The sequence below is a fragment of the Eurosta solidaginis genome, chromosome 2, assembly GCF_040869045.1.
Source record: "Eurosta solidaginis isolate ZX-2024a chromosome 2, ASM4086904v1, whole genome shotgun sequence".
Taxonomy (NCBI): domain Eukaryota; kingdom Metazoa; phylum Arthropoda; class Insecta; order Diptera; family Tephritidae; genus Eurosta; species Eurosta solidaginis.
Window position 1 is genome coordinate 69,535,201 of NC_090320.1, and position 25,496 is coordinate 69,560,696.

Here is a 25,496-nt window from a genome sequence, read left to right on the forward strand (position 1 = left end):
TAATCTAGCGATCGGAGGACACGAAATATATAATCAACTGTATTCTCCTGCAAACCGCACTTCTTACACGTGTTGTTACTGACCACACATTTGATAGTTAAATTAGAGGACTTGCACATGATCTTCTACCATTTGCAACTCCCCGCCTTTCTTTATCAAAAATCCGTTCTTACCTACTTTTTATCTCACCCAATCTGTGATGCCCGAACGATCCCTAACACTTCTGTACCAGCTACCGTGGAGGCTTCAAGCTTTGTAGCCACCTGAAATTGGTGAAACGTATTAAGCTAGCATAATTGTGCCGTCCTAATAAGGTTAGGTTAGGTTAAGAGGACGTGCGTGGGTATTACCCACACTTTCACTGGGAGACATTTTTGTCCATTGTGAGTACCATCAGCAAGTGCAGGGTGTCGGCACATTCATTTAACCACATTACATCCTAGTGGTCATCAACGAACCACTTACTTTCCCTGATGAACCCAAGAAGACCTGAGACGTCCACCTTCCCAACCTCTGCTAGGTGTCGAAGAACCGTGAGCCCAGAAATCTGAGCCTTCTTCTTTGAAGCGCCAGATATCGGCAGAGAAAGTGGTAGATCGACTTCTCTTCCTCCTCATCGTGACAGCTTCTGTAGAGGGAGCTTGTTGGTATTTGCCACCGTTGGAGCATTCGTGCGATAGCACAATGACCAAGCATGGCCATAAGGACCTTGAGAATTCGCAGTCAACTCTTTTCGTCCAAAGCAATTACGTTGTCCTATTCCTAGGAGATAACTCAGTGGTGCTCGGATGGAGCTGTCTACCTCACTTATGTCCAAATCGGAATCTTTCAAAAAAAAGGATGATGATGATTAACGCGTTCAGTAAATTAAAAACGTAAAAATGTGGTCTTGGTCTGCCTTTTTCTTTTATTTGAAAAATTACAGTACGAGCAATTCCAGTGGGAGTATGTGCAGACATGAAAGTAGTAGCCACTATCATGGGACTATCCGACTTTTCACCTCGTATAATAGCTGTTATACTAAATTTCTCAAAAAAAAAGAGTTCAGCCCTTCAAATAAGGGAAAAGAGCGGACCACGACCACATCTTTACTTTTTTAATTTGCGTTAACAAAAACAAGTAAGGACGGGACTGTCTTCGACTGTGCCGAAGAGTTCATACCTTTCATGAATGGGGCTGAACAATAATCTTATCCCGTTCATAATCTCCAAATAATCGGATGTATAAGATAAGAAATATATAGTGAACAGATGTACATACCTAAACGATTTTTAAGATAAATATAAAATAAATAATATAATTTAAAAAAAATTTAAGTTAAACGTTAAGTGACGGCTAGGTAGTAGTCATCACACCACTCATCAATCTAGGGCGTTAATCAGACAATTAAATAAAAGCGTTGGGCGCGTGATATTTCCAAAAATTTGAGGCGTAGCTTAACCTGATTAAGGTTCAGTTGGTCTTACTTATGACTATCAATAGAAATTTGACGCGTCCAACGATTTTATTTAATTGTCTGATCAACACCCTAGATTGATGAGCAGTGTGATGACTAGTACCTAGGACCTACCTAATTATTTTCTAGCTTTTAGTATTATTATTACTTAATGTAAGTATTGTTTTCAGTAAAACCGTTTAGCTTAAAATTTTTTTAAAATTATTTTATTTAAAAATTTTTAGTATTTATTTAATTGCCTATTATTTGTCATTCTATTTAGTTCATTTAGTGACTCATTATTACAAGAACTCTTTCCTGACAATTTGTTACAATCTAAGTAATCAATACTTAATTCTTCCAAAGACTTCACTCGACTCTGCGCCACGTATGCCTGTCCCTCCTCCAACTCCAAAATATTTTGATGTCACTTCTACCGGAATGTGTGTAATATTTGTTCCAAATATGAGCCAAATCGGACATATTAGGTCGCTTTCTATTCATGTATGTATTATGTGTTCCAAATATGGACCAAATCGGACCACACATACGATTTTTGTGAATATCTCGATCATTGCGGCACCTAGCGACGATTTTTTCTTATTATTGCCTTGTCATCGGGTTGTGAACTATGTTCCAAGTTTCAAGCTTGTAGCTTATCGGGAAGTTACTTAAATTTTAATTACAAAATTCGTTCACAACGTCCGTGCAGCCCGTCAAGTTAACCTAAATAAACCCGTTTAAAAATAGGTAGGTACTTTGTGTGAGGATGGAAAGTTTAACGTTTTTTGTGGTCTGCATGTTAAACTTGTGACTACGAATTACGTATTTCAACAATATTTGACGTAAACGTAAGTATTTGATGAAATTTGATGAAATTTTAAGCTTCTAGCCGTTAAAATGGGGCTGAAATTGCGAAAAAATATATATATACTATATATACCACCGATCTTTATGATTTTTTCAGACAACAACATATGCTATATACGTAAGCATTCGTTGAAATTTGAAGCCTCTAGCTCTTAAAATAGGGCAGTAATTACGAAAAGTTTCTTATCTGAACAATCGGTTGTGGGGGATATATACTATATATACGACCGATCTCATCAATTTTTTCAGAAAACAATATGTGCAATATACGAAAGTATATGGTGAAGTTTGAAACTTCAATCTGATAAATTGATAAATTGAGGAGGATATGACAAAAATTCTCTTTTTCTGAAAAATCGGTTGTATGGAGAATATATGCTATAGTGGCCCGATCCGGCCGTTTCCGACAAATGTCTAATCGGACACCTAAATACACCCACTCACCAAATTTTATCAAGATATCTCAAAAATTGAGGGACTAGTTTGCATACAAACAGACAGACGGACAAACGGACATGGCTAAATCAACTCAGTTCTTCATCCTGATTATTTCGGTATACTTAATGATAGACCCTATTTTCCTTTAAGGTCTTACAATTTTGAGATTCGTGCCAAAGTTAATATACTATTTCATTTTCATGAAAGGTATAAAAATAAAATTTCGAAATGTAGACTTTCGAACTTCGAAAGCCGATATCTATTTTTGGAGGCTAACTTCGAAAAACGGAACCTTGACTAGTCTACAACCTTTAAATAAAATGTAATAGATCATGGGTTTGACTACTTACTATTACAGCTGGAATGGGCGAATGGTTAGGGTTGCCGCTCCTAAAAGTTACTGATGATGATCGTTAATCAACTGTCGAAATCGATCTATATAACCAGCTATGTCAGTTGTCTGTAACGATGTTCTTTCTTCTAATATAATTCAAAAATGTTTTCAAATAAGAAAAATAATTATCGCAACAATAATAATTGCAAAACAAGTTGTAAAAATAGTATTATTTCCGGTCCTGGATAATTCTAAGCCTAAATCCTACCCACAGCCCCCAAGCTGCCCTCATCAACTTGCAAAATATTGTATTCAGGGTTAGAAATTATTTTCAAATTTTTATTTGTTTTTCCTGAAAAAATTTACAATGCAGCAGGAAAACTAGGGTCAAAATAAAAAAATCTTATTTCACCGTTGATTTGCTGCATTCAATTTTGAAAATTTAAATTTTGATGCCTTGCAATGTGCCCATTGTGGGTCCCTAATAGCGTTCATGTTTTCCTTTTTGGCTCTTATTGGGCTGAGGATTGCTTAAAACTAACGCATCGGATGTTAAATTAGCTAATTTGTTTACGTAGTATTTGTGCAAATAAGTTAATTTTTGTAGGTAGATACCTACCAAAAATGGGCACCCTATATTATTATTGTGATTTTGTAAGGCATATATGTCAAAAGCAGACATCGAATATATATACGTCTTAGCATTTTCGAAGTACTACCAGAATTTTTTTGACGAGAAAACGGAAAATCCCCAAATAGGTGTCAAAACAGAATAACTTCATCCTCTTGCAAAATATTAGAAGTTTTCTAGGACCCAGCTAAATTACTACCTCAAGATCTGTCAACTCTGCCGCCCCGCATAGCTGGAGCGGTGACCTGGCAGTCGCAGAAAATTAACACATGAAGTGTTCAACCGTCCCTTCCTGCGGCACGCACTTCTTACATCTGTTGTTACTGACGTGGCCTAATATACATAAAAGCATGTGACCCCAGAAGGTAGTATGCAGTTATTATGCCCATCGTAGCACTTAGGTTTTCTCACGTAATAGATATCAGCAACTTTGTTATTTGCACATGATCTTAGACATTTTGCAGCCCCGTTCTTCTGTCAATGCTTATCCTACATGACGGAACATATGTAACTCCTGTCTCCTTTTAATTTCTCCCAAATGGATTGGGGTATCTATTGTCGATTCATCGAGTGCTGCAGCCTCCTTTACCAGCTCATCATCCTTTTTGGTTCCTTCTATCCTTTTGTGGCCGGGATCCCAGTATAGGTGTATTGTCTGGCCTAAGCGAAGTCTCTCTAATGGTTCTTTTTAGTCCAGAACACTTTTTGATAAAGTCAATTGCCTTGATCGCCGCCTGACTGTCAATATATATACAAATATACTTCTGCTGCTTTCTCCACGGCTACAGTTTCCCCCTGAAGGGCACTGCAGTGATATGGCAGCTTGTAAAATATACTTAGTAAACAGGTCGGAACAGTGCACAGCAGACCCGACCCCTTTCGTTAATTGGGAGCCATCGGTATACACATTCAAAGTGTAATAGTTCAATTATATTGCGAACGAATTCGCGTGCTACGGGGTGAATTATTTCCAATCTTTTGCAAATTTAACACAAAGGGTTAATGAAATAATTGGTAAATTTTTCTTCATTAAAACCCTCATTGAACTCAATTTTCCTTACAAAATACAAAATCCTAATTATCTTATTATTACTTTATTGAATGTCTAATAAAGTCAAAACTCCAATACGTTTTGCTTGATGGGTTAGATTTCATTGTCAATGTAACAAATGTCAAACAACAACAACCCTAGCGTGGCTTCACTCAAGCTCCAAGGAAGATTAAATAAAATTATCCATTGGCTGAAAGAATGGAGGATTAAATCCAATGAATCAAAATCCGTTCAATTGACGTTTACTACCAAACGCAACACTTGCCCACCCGTTAAACTCAACGATATTAACATACCACAAAGCGATGAAACAAAGTACCTTGGTATGCACCTCGACAGAAAATTAACACGGACGACCCACATATTCAACTAAAGAAAAGCCCTTGTTATCAAAATAAGAAATCGGTATTGGCTTATGAACCGAAATTCACAATTATCAGTTGATAACACAGTCCAGCTTTACTCAGCCATCATAACACCCATTTGGACATATGGAATGTGGAACTGCAGCAAACTCAAACATAGAAATTCTCCAAATATTCCAATCGAAAAACCTTAGAATGATTGTAAACGCACCCTATTATGTGACTAACAACCAGCTACACCGGGATCTAAAGGTTCCAACTATAGCTGAAGAAATCAAAAAGTATGCTATTTCATACAACACGAGGCTTCTAACTCACCCCAACCCATTCATTCTAGTCCTGTCAGCAAGACCAACTAGTTCCACGCGCTTGAAAAGGAAGTCAATCACGGATCTTCAACACTGATGAATTCACGCCCACCAAGTTTATAAGTTGTATTAATTATGAAGTACTTTAAAAAACCCACAAATTTGCTAGATGTATTCTATGTATACAGTTGTCAATAATTTACAAAAAAGAGAGAGACTCCAAAAAAAATGCAAAGTTTTATTTTTGCTGTATTTGCAAACAAAATATCGAGCCCTTCCCGCAATTTAAGTGTAACCAACAAAAATACAGATATAAGTTTTTTGCTGAAAACCGATAGTTTTGCATGATCTGAATCATCTCACAAATTCTTATAATAGGGAATAGTACCGTTATCAAGCTAAATCAAAAAGAAATTTTAGTGTAAGTGAGTTTTGAGGTTTGCTTACTTTTTTTGTGACCGAAAATTGCTACTTACCTCAAAAGTGCTTCTCTGTGGTATCTTACGAGTAATGTTTATTTTCACTTTTATGTTGTTGTTGTTGTTGTAGCGATAAGGTTGCTCCCCGAAGGCTTTGGGGAGTGTTATCGATGTGATGGTCCTTTGCCGGATACAAATACGGTACGCTCCGGTACCATAGCACCATTAAGGTGCTAGCCCGACCATATCGGGAACGATTTATGTGGCCACATTAAACCTTCAGGCCATTCCCTCCCTCCCTACCCTCAAGTTCCATGAGGAGCTTGGGCTCGCCAGAGCCTCGTCTGTTAGTGAAACAGGAATCGCCGCGGATAGGTGAGGTTGACAATTGGGTTTGGATAAGCTATATATTGCGCTGGCAACCTGAAAGGTTGCGCTACACAGCCCTTGAATCGGGTATTTTAGTCGCCTCTTACGACAGGCATACCTACCGCGGGTATATTCTGATCCCCTAACCCGCTGGGGTTTCACTTTTATCGTGTATATTTATATTGTTCGCAAAAGGACTTGTTGCAATTATGTATATGCATGATTTAAGCAACCATTTTGCAAAAAGAAAAAAATATGGCTGAAAACGAAAATATATATTTTAGTTTGATACAAACCATTTCTGAGTAAGTTTGTGAAATCCAATAAAATTGTTTTATTATTTTAATATGGGGCTTTTACAAAATAAGGTGATTAATTATTTTATACTAGCAGACCAGGCAGACATTGTTCTGCTCTAAATTTGGTCTATCTGCATACGTTTTAATAAGCTTATTCCGTCTAACTCTGCCCTCGCCCCTCTACTTTTTCCCAATCTTTGTCTTCACACCTCCCTCCGTATTTTTCGCTTCATCTATTTCCATCTTCCTCTCATTCTACCTCTTTCTCAGTCTCCTCTCTTTTCTCTTCTCTCAAGTTTTTCTCATTCTTCTTCATATCTTATTGACAGTCCCAGAGGGTGGTATGTATTTTGTTCCAGTCCCATTCCGAGTCTCAGTCCCAGTCCCACTCCGAGTCTCTGTCTCAGTCTTAGTCCCAGTCCCAGTACCGTGCGTTTGATAGGCATATTTTATAAACGAATTTTACGATTGCCCCTCTTCACATTTTGTGTGAAATCTCCGAAATAATTTGAGATATTGAAATAGATCTCACATCACAATGTAGTAATCATTTCTACCTTTCGTTTGACACCCATGTTGGAAAAACTAATTTTTGGTCATATTTGGGTCAATAACTCTGGAACCGGATAAGATATCCTGATGAAAGAAGTCTTAAATTTTAGAATAGACGTCTAGTAATATAATACTTAAGGTTTCATTCAATTCATTGGAGTCGTTTTTGTGTGTGGTGGGCATAATGGTAAAAAACGACATTTTTGGTCACCCTGGGTCCACATTTTGGGCAATTAATCGGGAACTGGGTGAGATATCCAAATGTAGGTTATCCTAAGTTTTAAGTTAGATGTCATGTAATAGAATGGTGAAGTTTCATGCAATTCTAACTAGTAGTTTTTACGTTATGCCCGGACAATCATACAGAGAGACAGACAGACAGACAAAAATTCAAAAAATTGTAGATTTGGGTTCCGTTGGTCCAATAACGACCTCCCCTCTCAGTTTTTCTTGAATATCTTCAATGTACAGACATCAACCTGTTACAATTTTATTATATGTAGAGATTATCTTTAAAATAAAATAACAAAACTGTGTTTTTATACCAATGAACTATCAATAATAACTCACTGGTGCCACAGAGCGATACTGGGTCTGAAAAGACATATTCTGGGAAATTAGAAAACGAGATTTGCGTTGGAACAAGAGTGTACAAGAAGAAACGAAAACTTCCTAAAAGACTTCGGGGTAAAAAACGAAAGCTGTATGAAGTTAAACCAAATCCCTGCGTAGGTAAAAAGTGTGGAAACAAGTGTTGTGAAAAGCTTAGTGAGCAAGATCGGTTGGTGCTAAATGAACACTTTTGGGGCTAAGGCAACAAGATACGACAAAGAGATTGGCTTCTATCGTATAAGACCCGGAAATGCGTTCAAAGGAGAACATCAGATAGCCTTAAAAAACAGTGGAGCTATGCATATTTCATTGCATATAACGAAAAGCGTTTTAAAGTTTGTCAGCAGTTTTTAAAGAAAACACTTAATATTTCCCAAAACACGCTAATATGTGTTAGAAAAAAAAATAACTCTGCAAATATCTCTTGCCTGACCAAAAAAAGAACTCCTCTCCATAATAAGTCTGACGAAATAACTTTCGCTCTTTTGAAATCATTCATTGAACACCTACCAGCAGTTCCTTCCCACTATTGTAGGAGCAAAAGCACTAAGTTATATCTTCCACAGTACTTTCGAAACGTGCCAACTTTGTATAGGTGTTACACGCAGCACTTGATAAATACAAATCAGGAGCAAGCTAAGTTATCCCTAAGAGTTTTTCGTACCATTTTCAAAAATGAATACCATATAGGCTTCCTTTGCCAAAAGGACAAATGCATTATTTGTGAAAAGTATAACAACAAACTGAGGAACATAAAATGCACATACGGGACAGAGATAAATCAAAAGAAATTTTCTTAGAGGACCAAAGAAAAATCAAAGGGAATGGGACGTATATCTGCGCCAGCTTCGACCTTCAGAAAGTATTGAATACACCACACGGAAAAAGCGTAAACCTTTTCTATTCAAGAAAATATGCTTTTTATAATGAAAGCGTTTACGAAAACGGAACAAGAAACGGTTATTGATTTTTATGGGGTGAATCGGATGGAAAACGTGGATGTAGCGAAATTTCCAGTGCAATTTTCCAATACTTAAATATCGTGGATGAAAGGGGAACTCATTCTGATGTAAGTCTATATTGTGATAGTTGTTTTGGGCAGAACAGGAACAGAGCTATGCAAGCAATGATAATATGTTTCTTAGAGAAGGCTGCTAACATAAAACATGGGCATACCATGATGCCCGTGGACTCCATGCATAGCACTATTAAGTCTTTTATTCGCGATAGAAATGTTTAGGCTCCAAGTGAATGGTATACAATTATTTCGAACGCAAGAACTATACCAGAAAATTATACTAGCATTTCAAATCATAATTCGGATGTTAAAGATTGGAAAGCCTTTTCTCAATCTTTGCTTTCAGCTTCAGTTAAAATATCATTTACGTCTTTGCGTTACGCTATCTTCGAAAAAAATTCTCCATTGGTTAAACTACCCTATGGCTATTTTCACGATAGCGAAAAAAAGGTATACGATCTCAGTACAATTGTGCGGTCAAGACGAAATTCTCTCATACTTAGTAAAGGTCCTGTTACCTTGTGTGATCACTTCTTACACATTTCATCTTCAAAATATAACGTCCTTAAAGCTCTTTACGAAAAGAATATCATACCAAAACAATTTCACTATGAATATATTAGCTTATCCCATACTGGAAAGATAATAGATACATTGCCTGAGACAGACGAAGATTACTGAATTATTTTGTTTACAACATTACTGTTTAATATATTGTGTTCAAATTTGGAATTGTATAAGTTTCCTTTAATTTCAAATGTATGTATGTACTAAAAAATTACAATAAATACGTCTTTAATGCGGTCCTATGTAATCTGAAAAATATAATTGAATAACTTAAAATTTAAGGTAACCAACAAAATATTGTTTGGAAAGTGAGCCAACATGACAGCAAAAAAACGTAAGTACAGATAACAGGACTTTCGGTACAGTGTGGACAGAAACCGAAGTCTTAATTTTAGGCTCAAGAAATATTTCATACACACCAAATTTCATGATGGTAGCTATTTTTTGTCAGAAGATAATTACAAAAAACTTTCTACTGTAAACTTTACTTTTTGTTGGTTACACAACATCTATGAGTAGTTGCGCATGCATTTTATTTTGATTGTTTTAATAGTTAGGGAGGTAGGACCACGAATCCGGAAAATTAAAAAATTTGTTTCTGTCAAGAGATATTTCCAAAAAACCGAAAAATGGCCCCGGAGCGGTCCAAAACCGGGGGTGAGATCCATAGTATTTTTGCGCAGAATACCTTCCGGCACTGGCGGCCTTCGGCCGCACTTATAAAAAATTATCCTGGGTGGGTCCAACACCGGTTTGGAGACCAAAACTATATGCGCGCAAAACACTTTTACCCACATTTTTTCTTGTGGGTACACATAATCATCAAATTTACCACAACCACATGAAAATTTGCAATTTTGTTTGCAAATATCTCCAAAAGGAAATAAAATATCCAATTTCCGGTTTCGAGTTCGTGATCCTGGGTTCATAACGTGTCTTTTGACACCTCTTCGGATATTTTTGGAAGAGTTTTAGCAGTTGTGAGCTAAAGTAAAGAATTACCGTATTTTTTGGGGCTGATGACATATGTTCGCTGAATGAAGCAAGTGGCTCTGTAAGAAAAGGAAAACTTAATTATTTCATTAAACCAAATTGTGATTCGATAATGGCTCTGTGTGGAATCGGTATTAATTATGTTCGTCTAGGTGATTTAAACTACGCAATTTTCACAAAAACTGCTCTCCATTTAATTACTGTAATAATTTTTATGCCTAACATCTTCACCATACCATCACTTTTGCTACTTACAGCATTTTTTGCTGGTTGCCCACCTACACATGTACATCTGCATGCGAACGCTTGTTTATCTGTATACAATGGAGTTTATTCTAGCGAAAGCCAATCTAATGAAAATATATTGCCTTGGTTGATCCTTAATGGAAGTTTTTTGATACGCATATCCGTTGATATTTTTCGCATTTGGCTAATGAGTTGGTGTGATTACACGTGTATGTATGTATGTATGTAGATACGTACTAAAAGATATGGGCGTGTCGATATTTTGATGAAACCGAAATATGACAAACTACTTTATGGAAAATTATGATTGCTTTGAAAAAATGGATAGAGGAAAGTCATTAATATTAGTTTAAACGGTATTGCCTTAAAGAGATTCTGCGTTAAAGTTGCTTACGGTTGGTTTGTTAATGTTTCTTTATAAGAATTAATCATATTTAATAATAATAGTGATGTAAATAAGTTGACAGAAATGTATTACCAAGGTAAATATGTTTGGTGAATTTTCGTGACAGGAATCAGTATTGCAGTAGTCCGTTTCTTAATGCGACGCCTTATAGTGACGATTGGCTTGTACCAAAGTTATATACACATATAACAGCGGAGGATCCACGGGGGAGGGGTGCTGTTATAGGGGAACTGGAGGAGAGGCTGACGTATGGACATACTATGAGAGCAATGCTAACCTAAAACCAAAAGTTGTTTTTTAATTAACGGAAGGTGTCGGGTGTTCTGTTTACTGTGTCGATCCACAAATAAGAAAATCCTATAGGCTGCCAGATTACTGCAACACCTCTCAGGCGGAAATTATTGCCGTGAAAAAAGCAGCAGCAATTTTGGAGGAAGCGTTACAGTCATCAAGAAGTGTTCCAGAATGCAAACAAACGTTGGAAAACCTGCCCTCAAACCCGACCATACATCTATAACGGGTTCCCGGTCATAAAGGGATAGAAGGTAACGAAAAGGCTGTTAAGTTGGCAAAAGTGGGAGCAGCAATCGCTGAATTGATGGTAGACGTCCCAAACCGTTTGCGAGAAATCAAAAACAGACATGAGTTGCATATGATCCATCAAGCAGGAAAGACGTTGACAGAAGCGTGGGGCTGTAAAATTTCCAAGATCATATGTTAAGCCTATGATGTTAGACTCACAAAGTGGGTCATATCTCCAAAGAGAGAAGACCTAAGGACACTGCCTTCAGTAATAGTAGTTGTAGGAAGTGCGAGCGGCAGGAAAAAACGGTTGAGCACGTTCTGTGTTCGTGTCCTGCGCTTTCCAGGTCCAGGCTACAACTATTGGGGGCGGCAGAGTTGCCAGATCTCTTAGGCAGTAATTAATCCAGGTCCTAGAAAACTTCTAATAGTCTATAACATTAGTCAAGGCACCTGATTTGGGTTCTTTTGTAACCCTATGAACACATTCAGTCTATGTGAGGTCTTCATTGACCGGCCAGTTCAAATTAACCTAACATAACTTAAAACCTATTGCGATTCAGGCTACCGATTTTTTTCCTGTAGTAACCCCCCCATACCTCCCCCTCAAACTGAATGCGAAATAACCACTTAAACTACACACAAAAACAGTTTCGGGTTTTTTTAGAAGCATAGCTAAAATTTATGTTCCTGTTTATTGGAAATAAACATGAAACTGATTCTCTCAAGAACTCCGTCGTAAAAATGTTATGTTATACGAACAAGATCTTATTTTTTTCCCGAATTTCCGAAGCTGAGGCAAGAAAAAATCAAATTGTTATTGTTTGCGCCTAATTGGCATCTCTATATGTAATCATATCAAACGTCAATTAGTGGCATTGGCAGCACTGACTGTCAGCTGTCAATGGCTACTTCCGATTATTCTTAATGTATTTAAACAAAGAAAAACAAGTGCAAGTGTTTTTTATAATCGGCTATAATCCTCGCGTAAGTAAAACTTACAACCCGCAACCCGCAATTTAACGCTAACATTTTGGTCCATCGACCCCGATCGCGCAATATTTCCGCAAAATACAGTCCAAATCGCTTTAATTTTATAAATTTCATAAAAACCCGCAAATAAAAAATGTCTTCGTTGAAGGTCGCGATTCTGCTTTAAATGCATTAAAGCGGCATTTGCAATCGAGCAAAGCCGATTCGCTTGCAGTCGATGTAGAGGCTGCAACTACATATTTGCAATTGCTAGAGGAGCAGTGGGAGCGTTTCTGCAAAGCACAAGAAGAAGTGGAGGTGTCGTGTGGCGACGGAAACACAGCAGTAGAAGAGCAGGCACGAATTCAAGGTGAGGAATGGTATTTGATCGCTAAATCAAATTTTAAGCGCATTCTTGCGCCACAAAAGCAACCAACTCCTAGAGTAACTCCGACTGCACCTGCACGCATGCCGCTACCGAAGCTGCAGTTACCATCCTTTAGTGGCGATCCAACAAAATGGATCACTTTTCATGACGCACTCTGTTAACTAGTGAATTCCAATGCAAGTTTGTCGGACGGACAGAAGTTGCAATATTTGCGCAATTGTTTAAATGGTGAAGCATTGGAATTAGTTAGTAGTTTGGCTGTAAGCGACAGCAATTACAGTGAAGCTTGGGATATGCTGACAGCACGCTATAAAGTTATGTGTATCATAGTGGACAGCCATATAAAAGCATTACCATCGATCGAAAAGGCATCGAAAGACTCCGCAAAAGCAATTAAACACGTTTTAAATTTAACATTGCAGCACGTTGGTGCGTTACGTGCCCTCAAACGCCCGGTTGAATTTTGGGACGACTGGCTTGTCCATTTGACTGTTTCGTAATTAGCCTATGAAACGCGAAAACAGTAGGAATTATCGCTTGTAGCCGACGATGTGCCATCGTTTACATCGCTTCGAGATTTTTTGGAAACGCGAGCCCGCTCTTTGGAGATGGTGCCCGCTGCCGCAAACGCACGTACAACTGCAAAGAACGTTTTGCATATAACATGCAACCAATTAGTACCAAAAAATCATCCATCATCAAAAACCGCTAAAACCATATCGTGTACATACTGCAAAGGTGAGCATCGAATCTACACTTGCGAAAAATTCAACGAACTCGACGCGAGAGCAAAGCTATCCACAATCAAATCAGATGGTGCATGTCTAAACTGCCTTAGTAAAGGACATGTTTTCGCTAACTGCCGCAGCTCGTCATCGTGCCGCATATGCCAACGCCGCCACCCCACACGCTTCTTCATGCTGGCCTCAATAAAAACGAGGCAGCTCCTGCTATGCAAAATGACGTCCAAAACAACGTAACGTCGCACTACGCCGATGCTGAACGCGTAGTATTACTAGCTACTGCTGACATTTTATTGCAAGATAACTCCGGCCGCTGGCAGCCAGCCAGGGCACTGTTCGACAACGGCTCACATGCTTCGTTCATCACGGAGCCCTGCGTTCAAAGACTTCGTTTACCACGAAATACGTCATCAGCTTGCGTCACGGTTATTGGATCCGTACAAGGAGGTCGCACAAAGGGTGAGGTCAAGTTATCCATAACGCCAAAGTCACTAAACTCTAAATTTCACGTGAGTACGCTTATTTTATCTAAAATTACTAACGACCTACCAACAAATGCCTTGTCCGAATCACGGTGGCCACATGTCAGTGGCTTACTGCTTGCTGACCCTAACTATTTCAAACCTGGTCCGATAGATGTCTTGATGGGCATGGACGAAATGGACAAGTTTTTACTCGACGGCCTAAAAAAGGGTGAAAATGGCAATCCGATGGCATAGAACACCGTGTTTGGGTGGGTGCTGTTTGGGAACGCGACTTCCTCACAAAAAAAAAAACCGGGTAATCTCAACGCATTATTGTAATACGCAACTAACTGAGCTCCTCGCTATGTTTTGGGAGTTGGAAGAGCTACCACCTAGAAAGTTTTACACGCCGGAAGAGTTATATTGTGAGAAGTTATTCGACTATACAACACAGCGCGCAACTGACGGCCGATTTATTGTACGTTTACCGCTGAAACCCGAGGTGTTGATTGGTGAGTCGCGTAACGCAGCCGTTCGGACATTGTTGCGAATGGAAAGCAGGTTCGCCACCAACAAAGACCTTCACGAAGAGTACTGCAAATTTATGAAGGAGATTCTTGACTTGGGCCATATGGAACTAGCTACTCCAACAACGCAAACCGCATACTATATGCTACATCACGCCGTGGTAAAAGAAACAAGTTCCACTACTAAGCTTAGGGTCGTATTCAATGCGTTAATGAAGACGTCGTCAGGGCACTCGTTAAACGACGCGCTAATGGTTGGTCCTCAGCTCCAACAAGATCTCTTCCTGATTTTAGTCCGCTTCCGCACCCATCGCTATGGTATAATTGAGGACATCGAGAAAATGTATCGACAAGTCTACGTCGATAAACGGGACGTCGACTATCAACGCATTGTATGGCGTGAGCATTCATCGCAGCCAATACGCGACTATCGTCTATTAAGGGTTACCTATGGGGTAGCATCCGCTTCTCATCTCGCTGTCAAATCGTTGCATCGCGCGGCACAGTAAGCTGGCGCGTTATATCAAAATATCGCAGATATCGTTACGTCAGATTTTTACATGGATGACTTGCTCTCCGGCTCCGACTCTTTCCAAGAACTGACAGCGCTTCAACGTAACATATCACACGTCTTATCTCAGTGTGGATTCGAGCTCCGGAAGTGGGAAATAAATTGCAAGCCATTGAGACAAAAGATGCCGCATGCGTCTACACAGGTGTCCCATCTCTTGGCTGATGGAAGCGATATCCGAACTCTAGGATGTATTTGGCACACGGATACCGACTCTCTTGCGATAGCCTTCAATATAGAGCCACTCCAGTGCGAATTAACAAAACGCATTTTTCTCTCCGATACCAGCAAGATTTTCGACCCTCTCGGCCTCATATCTCCATGCACCATTCGCTCAAAAATTTGGTTGCAAAGAATTTAGCGTTGTAATGTCGATTGGGATGAGTTAGTTCCGCCTGAGATAGCTACAGATTGGTTAACGCATAGAAAAGAGTTGGCCATGCTTTCATCGCTGAAGCTAAATCGCTGGCTTGGTACTAGTCCAAACGCCGACACAGAGTTCCATGTTTTCACTGACGCATCAGAGGCTGCCTGCGCAGCCGCTATCTACTGCCGCAATCAGTCATCGGACGACGAGATAAACGTCGTGCTCATTGCTGCGAAAACTAAAGTAGCTCCGCTAAAAACAACTCCGTTACCTCGTCTGGAACTCTGCGCAGCCCATCTAGGCGCTAAACTCGTCCGCCTAATTCAACAAAGTTTTGGTCACAAACTTGAAAAGCTGTACGCGTGGTCGGACTCAACGATAACGTTGGCATGGCTGCAATCAAATCCAAATCGCTGATGTACAAGAAGTCTTGCCGTCATCGCATTGGAGATACGTCATCTCAGAGCATAACCCTGCGGATTGCGCTTCTCGGGGTCTCACACCTGCACAGCTCCTCGATCACCGCTTATGGTGGCAGGGGCCACACTGGTTATCCGAAACCAATCGTTTTTGGACGCAGCACATAACGAAGCATACTACGAATTTGGGACTGAAATCAATCAAAGCTAGTTCTCATGTAACGCAAACGCACGAAGAATGGGATTTACTAACGAAATTTCACTCTTGCAATAAACTCAAACGTGTGACCGCGCATATGCTTAGCTTCATAAACAACGCTCGCATATCTGCTCAGAAGTCGAGTGCACACGAACGGCTGTCCGGACCGTTAACATGTTCTGAAATCCGCAAAGCCGAATTATCTTTGGTAAGTTATTCCCAAGCTAACGTTTTCCAACAAGAAATTTCTAATTGCAGGTCAGGGAAGCCAATACCGATACGTAGTAGCCTCGTTCGTCATCAGCCGTTTTTAGACGACGCAGGCATTTTACGAGTAGGAGGTCGAATTAAGAACGCATCGTGCACGAACGATATAAAACATCCGATTATTTTGCCTAAAAATTCACCACTCGCTAAAGCAATAGCCGCTGAAACTCACATCGGTATGTTGCACGCTGGCCCGCAAATGATGCAAGCTGCTATACAACGTAAATTTTGGATCCCTGGAATTCGCAATTTAGTTCGGGGTACATACCGCCATTGCGTACGATGCAAACGCTTGAACCGCAAACCGCTACAGCAGCAGATGTCCAATCTACCACCTAGTCGCGTTACGAGTACGCGATGCTTCCTTAAAGGTGCGGTCGATTTTGCCGGCCCATATAACGTAAAATTTACTCATGGTAGAGGCGCGAAATCAACAAAAGCGTACATTTGCTCATTTATATGTATGAGCACAGGCGCCATGCAACTAGAATTGGCCGGAGACCTCACGTCTGCAAGCTTTATCGCCGCATTCAAACGTTTCACCAACCGAAGAGGACATTGTCAGCATATGTTCTCCGACAATGGCACGAACTATGTCGGTGCCGAAAGGGAGCTACGTGCCGCGTTTGAAAGGTGCGTGAACGACGACAAGTTGGCATCTTACTTCGCCAACACCCAAGTCACCTGGCATTTTAACCCTCCAAGCGCTCCACACATGGGCGGCTTTGGGAGGCTGGAATTAAGCGCATAAAGCATCATTTAAGACGCGTACTAGACCCCGCGTTACTATCTTACGAAGAGTTTTCAACAGTCCTAACCGAGGTGGAAGCATGCGTCAATTCTCGACCACTCTGCTGGATACCTTCTGACATACAATACTTCGAAGTGCTAACACCTGGGCACTTTATTATCGGCGAACCAATAAAGGGGTTACCGGAGCTTGACACAGAACCTTTCAAGGGCAACCTTCATCAGCGGTGGCAAGCAATCACAGCAATAAGGCAGCACTTCTGGAAGCGATGGCGAGACGAATATCTCGCGAATCTTCAGCGACGATCGAAGTGGGTTCGTCGAACGCAAAACCTACAACGATATGATGTCGTAGTTATACACGACAACAACGCTCCGCCCACTAAATGGAAACTTGGTCGAGTTCTCGACAGCTATACCGGCTGAGATGATCGCGTACGAATTGCCAACCTACGAACATCGGAAGGAGAGCTGCTAAGACCTATTGCGAAGCTATCATTATTACCAACAAAAACAGACATTTTTTCACTTTGAATTTTATTGATGTAAACTTTAAATACTTTGTACCTTTTTCTAATTTTGAACGGTCGTTCAAGTCGGCCGGCATGTTTGCGCCTAATTGGCATCTCTATATGTAATCATATCAAACGTCAATTAGTGGCATTGGCAGCACTGACTGTCAGCTGTCAATGGCTACTTCCGATTATTCTTAATGTATTTAAACAAAGAAAAACAAGTGCAAGTGTTTTTTATAATCGGCTATAATCCTCACGTAAGTAAAACTTACAACCCGCAACCCGCAATTTAACGCTAACAGTTATCTTCTTCTTCTTTTGTTACAACTTTAACCAGCAGTGCATTAAAAAATAATAATTTTAAGAACAAATCTAGCAAGTAATTTTGTTGCCTTATATAAAAAAATTTCTTTCTTTCAGAGTACGAAATTGGGCGCTCAAATTTGGGGTCGATCTTTGGGAATTCGGAAGGCAATTTACGAAAATGAACGAAATAAAAAACGTAAGTAAGATCAAAACTAGTTTTAGGAAATACAAACTTTAGGCATCGAACAAATTCCGAATCGAAAATACCTGCGAAAATTCAACAAAAAACTTCCAGCTTCTTTATCGAAATCGTATTTTTCAAAACTCAACGTTCTGGCTTTGAAAACAACCTCGACGGCTGCCCTCTATGCCATTCTGCACAAGCCACCGAAGCATGAAACGTTTTCGATTTCGTTCTTTTAGCATTGAAATAATGGTTTCTCTTTTATTTCTTGCTTTAAATATCTTGTTTAAACTTTAATGGACACAAAATCCATATAAATACTCAGGCAATTAAAAAATCACAGCAACAGACAAGAACCGCACAGTAGACATGAAGCAAAAACAAAATATCCAGCCCCAAAGTGGGCAAAATGAAGAATAACAAAATATGGCGAGTGTGTCGTAAAACCACAAACAATGGATAAATAAGACTCGTCCTGATAGGTAAGGCATAGCATAACCTGATTAAGGTTCAGTTGGTCTTACTTATGACTATCAATAGAAATTTTACGCGTCCAACGTTTTTATTTAATTGTCTGATCAACGCCCTAGATTGATGAGGAATGTGATGACTAGTACCTAGGACCTATCTAATTATTTTCTAGCTTTTAGTATTATTATTACTTTATGTAAGTATTGTTTTCAGTAAACCCGTTTAACTTAATTTTTTTTTTTAATTATTTTATTTAATACTTAATGATACCTCAAAACAGCTGGTTGATGTGACATTAACTATCACATAGGCAAACTCGTATATACAAATAAAAGTAACGCTTACAACATAAATAGTTTTCCAAATTAATATCTGCTAAACTGAAAGGCAGCGCCGCTTAAAATATTCTGAAAAACAAACGACGCCGCGAAGTTGCCAGACAACAGCGAATTGTCCGCATACTTGGTGACATTTAGTTATCTAAGTATGTATGCATGTACTCGTAAATATATCCAATTATACTGGAGCATAAATGTTAGTGTATAAATCAAAATATATGTATACATTTAACATAGGGTTAGGGATGTACCAAAACTTTACAACTAAGCCTTTATACATAGTAAGTATTAACCACGCCCACATTTCGAACATCGAAAATTTCAAAAAAGGCAAATACACAACCGAACGAAATCAAATGTTCACATAATATTGGTAACAAATAAACAACCGTTTAAGTTATTATCACCTTCTTTTTGATCAATCATTTTCTGCGAGCAAATTTCGGGAGCCACAGCTTGAAGCAGAATTTAGCAATCGTGGGTGGTAGCGTGCTCCGGTTATCACACCGTAGGTCCTGCGTTCGAATCCCCGGGCAAAACAACATAAAAAATGTGGAAATGTAGAATGTCCCGATAAGCTTCTCAGTGCAAATTTATCTACCTTGCAGACGCAGTTCGGAGTCGGCATAAATCTACCCGCCAGTTTGTGGGAAAAATTTCGAATGGGCACGGTGCAAATGGGAAGCTCGTCCAGAACCTCCTTGGAGATTCTTTGGTTCAAACATTTTTTTCCTTTTTTTTGTTGTCCGGTTCTCGTTTTTTCTCTCCCTTTTCCTTTCCATAGACTTCACTCCCCCAACTTTCGGTTTCTCTTACCCTTCTCGCTTTTAAATTGCCTTTATTTCCCTTAATTTCAATGTATTTATTTTACTTAATTTTTCATGCCTCTTCTCCTCTTTTTAGGTTTGCATTTTCTTTCGCCTTTTCTCTTTTTCTTCTCTCTTTTTTTTCTTTGTCTGATTTTCCTTTTTATCTTCTCCTTTCTGTTATCTTCTGTTCCGCTTCTCCTATTTCAGCTTTTCGAGCGCTCCTCCTTTTCCTTTAACCTTTGCTTTTCGATTCAGCTTATAGTCCTTCAGACTTCGTTTATTTGGGAAACATTTAGAATGACAGCAATAACACAACATCAGCTCTGAGATTCAGCGAAGCGTCACTTTTTCCAAACTAAATGCTAATTTGGAAAATAAAGTAGTCTCTAGGCAAATGAAAATCATGGTCTACAAGCTATATTGTGCAGAAGCGTGAACCATGACAACATCAGATTGGAAGGCTCTGGGAGTGTTCGAGAGAAAAGTTCATCGAAAGATTTACGGCCCTCTAAGCGTTGACGACGGCGAGTACCGAAGAAGATTGATTGATGAACTTTACGCAGACGTCAATATAGTCGAATTAAGACAGACACTGCGGTAACGCTAGCTAGGCCATGTTATGCGAATTACTTAAAGTCCTTGATGTGACCAAATTGGCGCCTGTTAAGCCAGAGAAAGAGTGACTGGCGGGCCTTGTTGGATGGCCATAACCTTTTGAACTGTTAAGCGCCAATAAATTAACTTAGTATAGTCCCTCAACGGTTGCTAGTTATCACTCTTTTCTTACTCTTCTTCTTGCTTTATATTTTCCCTAATTCTATTCGATATTCCCAACCCACTATCTTACCCTCTCCCTATCCTAGTCTTTTTGTCTTTTAAATCTTCGATTATTTCTTATTTCATCTTTCTTTTCCACTCCTCCCTTTTTGCCCTATCACTTTCTCAATATCGTCAGCCGCTTCTTGGTGTCTATCTTTCTCGCTTTCCGACCATCATTCTCCCTAGTCGTTTGCTTATATATCTTTGAAGGGTTTGCCTTTTCTTGTTGAACGTGCTAAAGTTGAGATTGTACCGAATTGAGTGCACTTTTTGCCTGGTCGCAAGGCAGTTCCCACTTTGGTTTACAAAGGAGATGAAAGGTAATTTAACTAGTAACGCAGAACAGCTAGTCGCAGCAAGTAGTTTTCGAAAACAGTTCCTCATTGTTATACCATGTGGTAAGCTGCTTTTTAATTTTTCTTATACGTTGGATAAGCTAAATATTCATTGCCGAGTCCGAACCGCTTTTCATGGCAGAAAATCAAGTCTATGCTCTTTATATCCGATCTACGCCACGTATTGAGTTAATTTAAAAGTCAAATTGTTATAAGGTCCATAGCTCTGAAACCAAATGAGAACTGAAATAGAAAGCATCCCAATCGCGACTCCCAGTTAAGTCTTTTCGCTTCACATCTACGTATAGCGTTGAAACACATAGTATTGCTAGCCCTACCCCATATTTCGGTTTATATCCAACAAAGGTTTCTCAGGTAATTGTACATCAATAAGGACATCCTTAACACGCACACACAAACATATTTTACATTATACACGTGAGAGCATACACGTTGTTAGGAGTCACCATAAATCAAAGCCACACAAATTTTGTAATGGCGGGTGGATTAACGAATTAACAAAAGGGCACTGCATTGAGAGTAAGACCGATGGAGTTTTGTGTGGCATGGTTGTGGTACAATGACAACAAGCAAATAAATTTACGAACATTTCAGACTACACCTACAATCGGATGTATGTATATGAATGGATGCTGCCTTACAACCCATTTCCATCAAATTTTTTTTAAACCATTCTAAAATACAGTGACTCTTAAAATTGATCGCGTGGCAAAATTTTAGTTTTCTAGCTAATGCTACATTAACTAACTTATGAAGCTATTTGCCTCACTTGCCTATGACACTGACTGTTTGGTTGTTTCTCTACTAAGTTGGCTTTCGCGTCGCTCTAACGCTCATTGGTCGCATCATCGTTTAATAGCGCGGCGTAAGGCCGTGTGTCTGATTATGCAAATGTTTACGACTGGCATTGTCATTTAACTAGTAACGCACACCAAAAGCCACTATAATCTTTTGTACATAGATATATATGTAGCTACGTACATACTTCTAACTTGATGTAAAATTTCAAACCAACCGCAAAATGTTGCAGTTGTTGTTGTTGTAGCGATAAGGGCACTCCCCCAAGGGTTTTGGGAGTGTTATCGATGTTGAAAGTTCTTTGCCGGATGCAGATCAGGCACGCTCCGGTAACAAGCACCATTGAGGTACTAGCTCGACAATCTCGGGAACGATTTAGTATGACCACATGCAACCTTCTAGGCCATCCCGCCCATGAGAAACTTGGGGTCGCCAGAGCATCGGCTGTTAAAGAAACAGGACTCGCCACGAGTAGGTGAGGTTGAAAATTATGTTGCAGAGGCTATAAATTGCGCTACACAACCCCTTGAATCATTTTGGTATTTTAGTCGCCTTTTACGATAGGCATACCTGTCGCGAGTATATTCTAAGCCCCTATCCCGCTGGAAAATGTTGCAGTCCTAAACTGCAGGACGAGCAGCAAAATAATGTACTGTGATGAATTGGACTAAGACTACTGTGTTTCCTGCAGGGTTCTAATGAGATACAAATTTAAAACGTTGATATCTTTTATAGTCTTATTGGGCGCTAAGGATGAGCATGAGCTTACTGGTTGTTTGCGTTCTACTAAATAATGCCGCTTCGCCAAACGACCGTTTCTCATTGTCGGTTCTAACTTTTTATTTGTAAGTAATTTTGTGTGCGTTGACTTAATTTTATTATTTTATTAATTAAATTTTGGTGGGTGGAGAATTTTAATTAGTCTGACTGGTACTTAGTCGCTTAAGTTTATGTGCAACTCTGCCATATATTTACTATTACCGGTACCTACAACCATACTATGAGCTTAGCTTGAATTGAATATTAACCTGTGGTATCAGGGATGCACCTTAACGTTAAGCTAATCGTTTATCAAAAAATTTCCACCGTTTCCGTTGAAACACTTCGAAATTTTATCGATAAAGAAATTATCAAGATAAATTGTATCTCGTTTTTAACCGAAACGAAAAGCTTTCGTTAACGTTAAAAACGTTAACAGAAACGTGATACTTTATGTTTGAATTGTGATGGCAATGCTATAGCCATGGTGAAGCCGTAAGGTGGTAACATCGAGCGGACATACACACACATACTCCATATAATTTGTTTGTGTAATTCGTTGGTGGTAATGTCAAAAATACTCTGAGAAATGTTCGTACTGTCAAAATTCATGAGAAAAGTTGCAATCAGCTTGGCTAATGCTTTCACCTTTAATGACTCCGCCATCAATCAGCTTTGCCAGCATAGTTTGAAATTAATAATCAACATAAACGATTTGATTTCGTTTTGATATGGCAGAAAACGAAACGAAATCATTTCGTTAATTTGACGTTCTTAACGTTAATAAACGAAACGAAATGACTTTGTTTCGTTTATTAACGTTAATTATCGTAACGAAATGATATCGGTTCGTTGGTTAAGCATGCCTGTGTGGTATTATGTTACTAACATATGTATACAGTAGCGAACATGAAAATAGCAGTGACAGTTTTTATAAAATTTCATCATTTAGTTTCTTCTCTCATTTTCAATAATTTAAGCAAAATTTCATAAATTTTGTAACTGAAACTTTGAAAACCAACCTCAAAAGCGTTTTCGAAAAAATAAAAAAAAAGTTCTTAAAAATTGTATTAAAATTTCTAAAATTTTATTTGAGCTTCTCTTAATTTGTTTGTTATGCAGTTTTGTAGCTCAATAAATTTTAGTACAATTTTTTTTCTATCCGCTCATTTCACACATGGGAACGAGCTCTATATTCTGAAAGTGAAAACTGGAACAGCCGTATCTCTGCCCTTCGATGGACCATGCCATGTAAAATGTAAATTTAAATGAATTGAAATGCAGTTAAAATGCATTTAATGTAATTCATACGCCGCGTGGTACTTAAAAGCATGAAACATATATTTACACTGAAATAAATGGTGCTAGTAAAATCAACAAATCGGTTCTGTTGTTCTTGACTTAACGGAGATTCGGTGAAATTGATCGAATTATGGTTAGTTCGGCCGAGTTCTTTGTCAAGCGAACAAATTAGTTTAGTCATTTCAACAGTAGAGAAATTGTCGCTCTTAAGTTAAGAAACTTTTGTAAAATTGACAGATTCCTAATCAATCTAACTGATTTTTCTGTTAACACAACTGATGTTACAGGTCATTTCAACGGCGATCAACTGTCAATAGATGAGCAAATTCCAAAGAGAATTTTACGCTCACTGTGCTCTCTACTTTGTACTTATGACAATGGTCCCACTTGTTAAAAAAAACACCAAAATAAGAAAACCATGAAATCGAAAAAAACACATAAAATGGGAAAACAATAAAAAACTAGTTTTTCAGTTATCAATACAAAACGAAAAAACCCTTTTTTTGAATTTACTGTGCAAAAAATTATGAGATACCGGGACACCTATTTATCGGGTACAATTTTGCAACTTCTCGTCCAAGCGAAATGCAAAAAAAGAGGGCGCACCTCTTGTTGCAAACAGGATTTTTCCAAAGTTAGTAACATTTTGTTCAAGTTTTTATGAATTTTCACTCACGCGAACGAATCTAATAAGATAATAAAAACATTATTTTTTTTATTGTTGTTTCCGACAAAATACAAGTTTCAGTTGTTTTGGAATCATTTCAAATTAAAGTATTACGAAAATTAAACTTGACGAATTACATGCAAAGTTACTCTAGTGCGATTTGATTCTTTACTTTTCTATAACTTACAAGTTCTCTTTTTAAAATGTTACGTCAAACATTTATACTACAAGTTTCGTTCGAAACAATCAAGTGTGGCAACTTCATGCGAGAGAAGAATTTGAGAATGAGCTGAGCTGCAAGGGAATCAGTTTTTGTGACTACTATTTTCATTTCTATATTCATATGTATGTTGGAAGAGAATCCTAAAATCTTTTCGGAGGTTATCGCGACTTACATTTATTTATTTATATGGCAACATAGGTACTTTCATACAAAGCTGTCGCAACAACTTTTTTTATTCATTTGACTACTAAAACGGTCAATTACGAATCAACGATTGCAGTTGATTCAACATTTTGTTGCGATCAATAAAAATTGACAGAAATTTCGGTTGAATTGACCCGTTTTTCGACTGATTTTACTAGTTTTTTCTTTCAGTGTAAGAAACTTCTCGGGCTCGAAATTTTATGGTAATTTCGGTCTTAATGTAACGAAAGGTATGTTTCCGATTTTTGTGAGGTAGTTCCATGATCAATGTTTTTTAATGGAGAGGTTTGAAAATATAGAGACAAGCTCTCAAACATTCCCTCAGGGATGGCAGTTACAATGTAATAAATGTTGAGAAACGCGTTCAATGTGGTACACTGATGAATTTAAACAACACCGGAGGGCATCGAAGAGGGATTTGCGTTCAAGCTACAAAAAATGTGTTCCTCTGCGGCGTTTCCCAATATATTTCAAGCCCGGATAAGCGCCATCAGTAATTACGCAGAGCTATACCTGCATTATGGCTGACTAACTTACTTAATATGTGTTTAAATGATTATGGCCGACCAACAAGACACGCCATTTACTTCTTCGTTGGAATAACTTGCACCAATTGATCACACAAAGTGAGTTTAAATCCTTT

At 38.7% G+C, this 25,496-nt stretch overlaps 1 protein-coding gene across 3 annotated transcripts in view; it reads left to right on the forward strand.

The window, feature by feature from the left end:
- The window catches only part of stol (stolid), a 257,670-nt gene that overhangs the window by 87,035 nt on the left and 145,139 nt on the right, over positions 1 to 25,496 (forward strand). For all 3 annotated transcript variants that reach the window (XM_067765622.1, XM_067765623.1, XM_067765624.1), the window contains exon 3: positions 18,038 to 18,119. In XM_067765622.1, the coding sequence (XP_067621723.1) occupies positions 18,038 to 18,119 (82 nt within the window). The remainder of the gene's footprint in view (positions 1 to 18,037; positions 18,120 to 25,496) is intronic.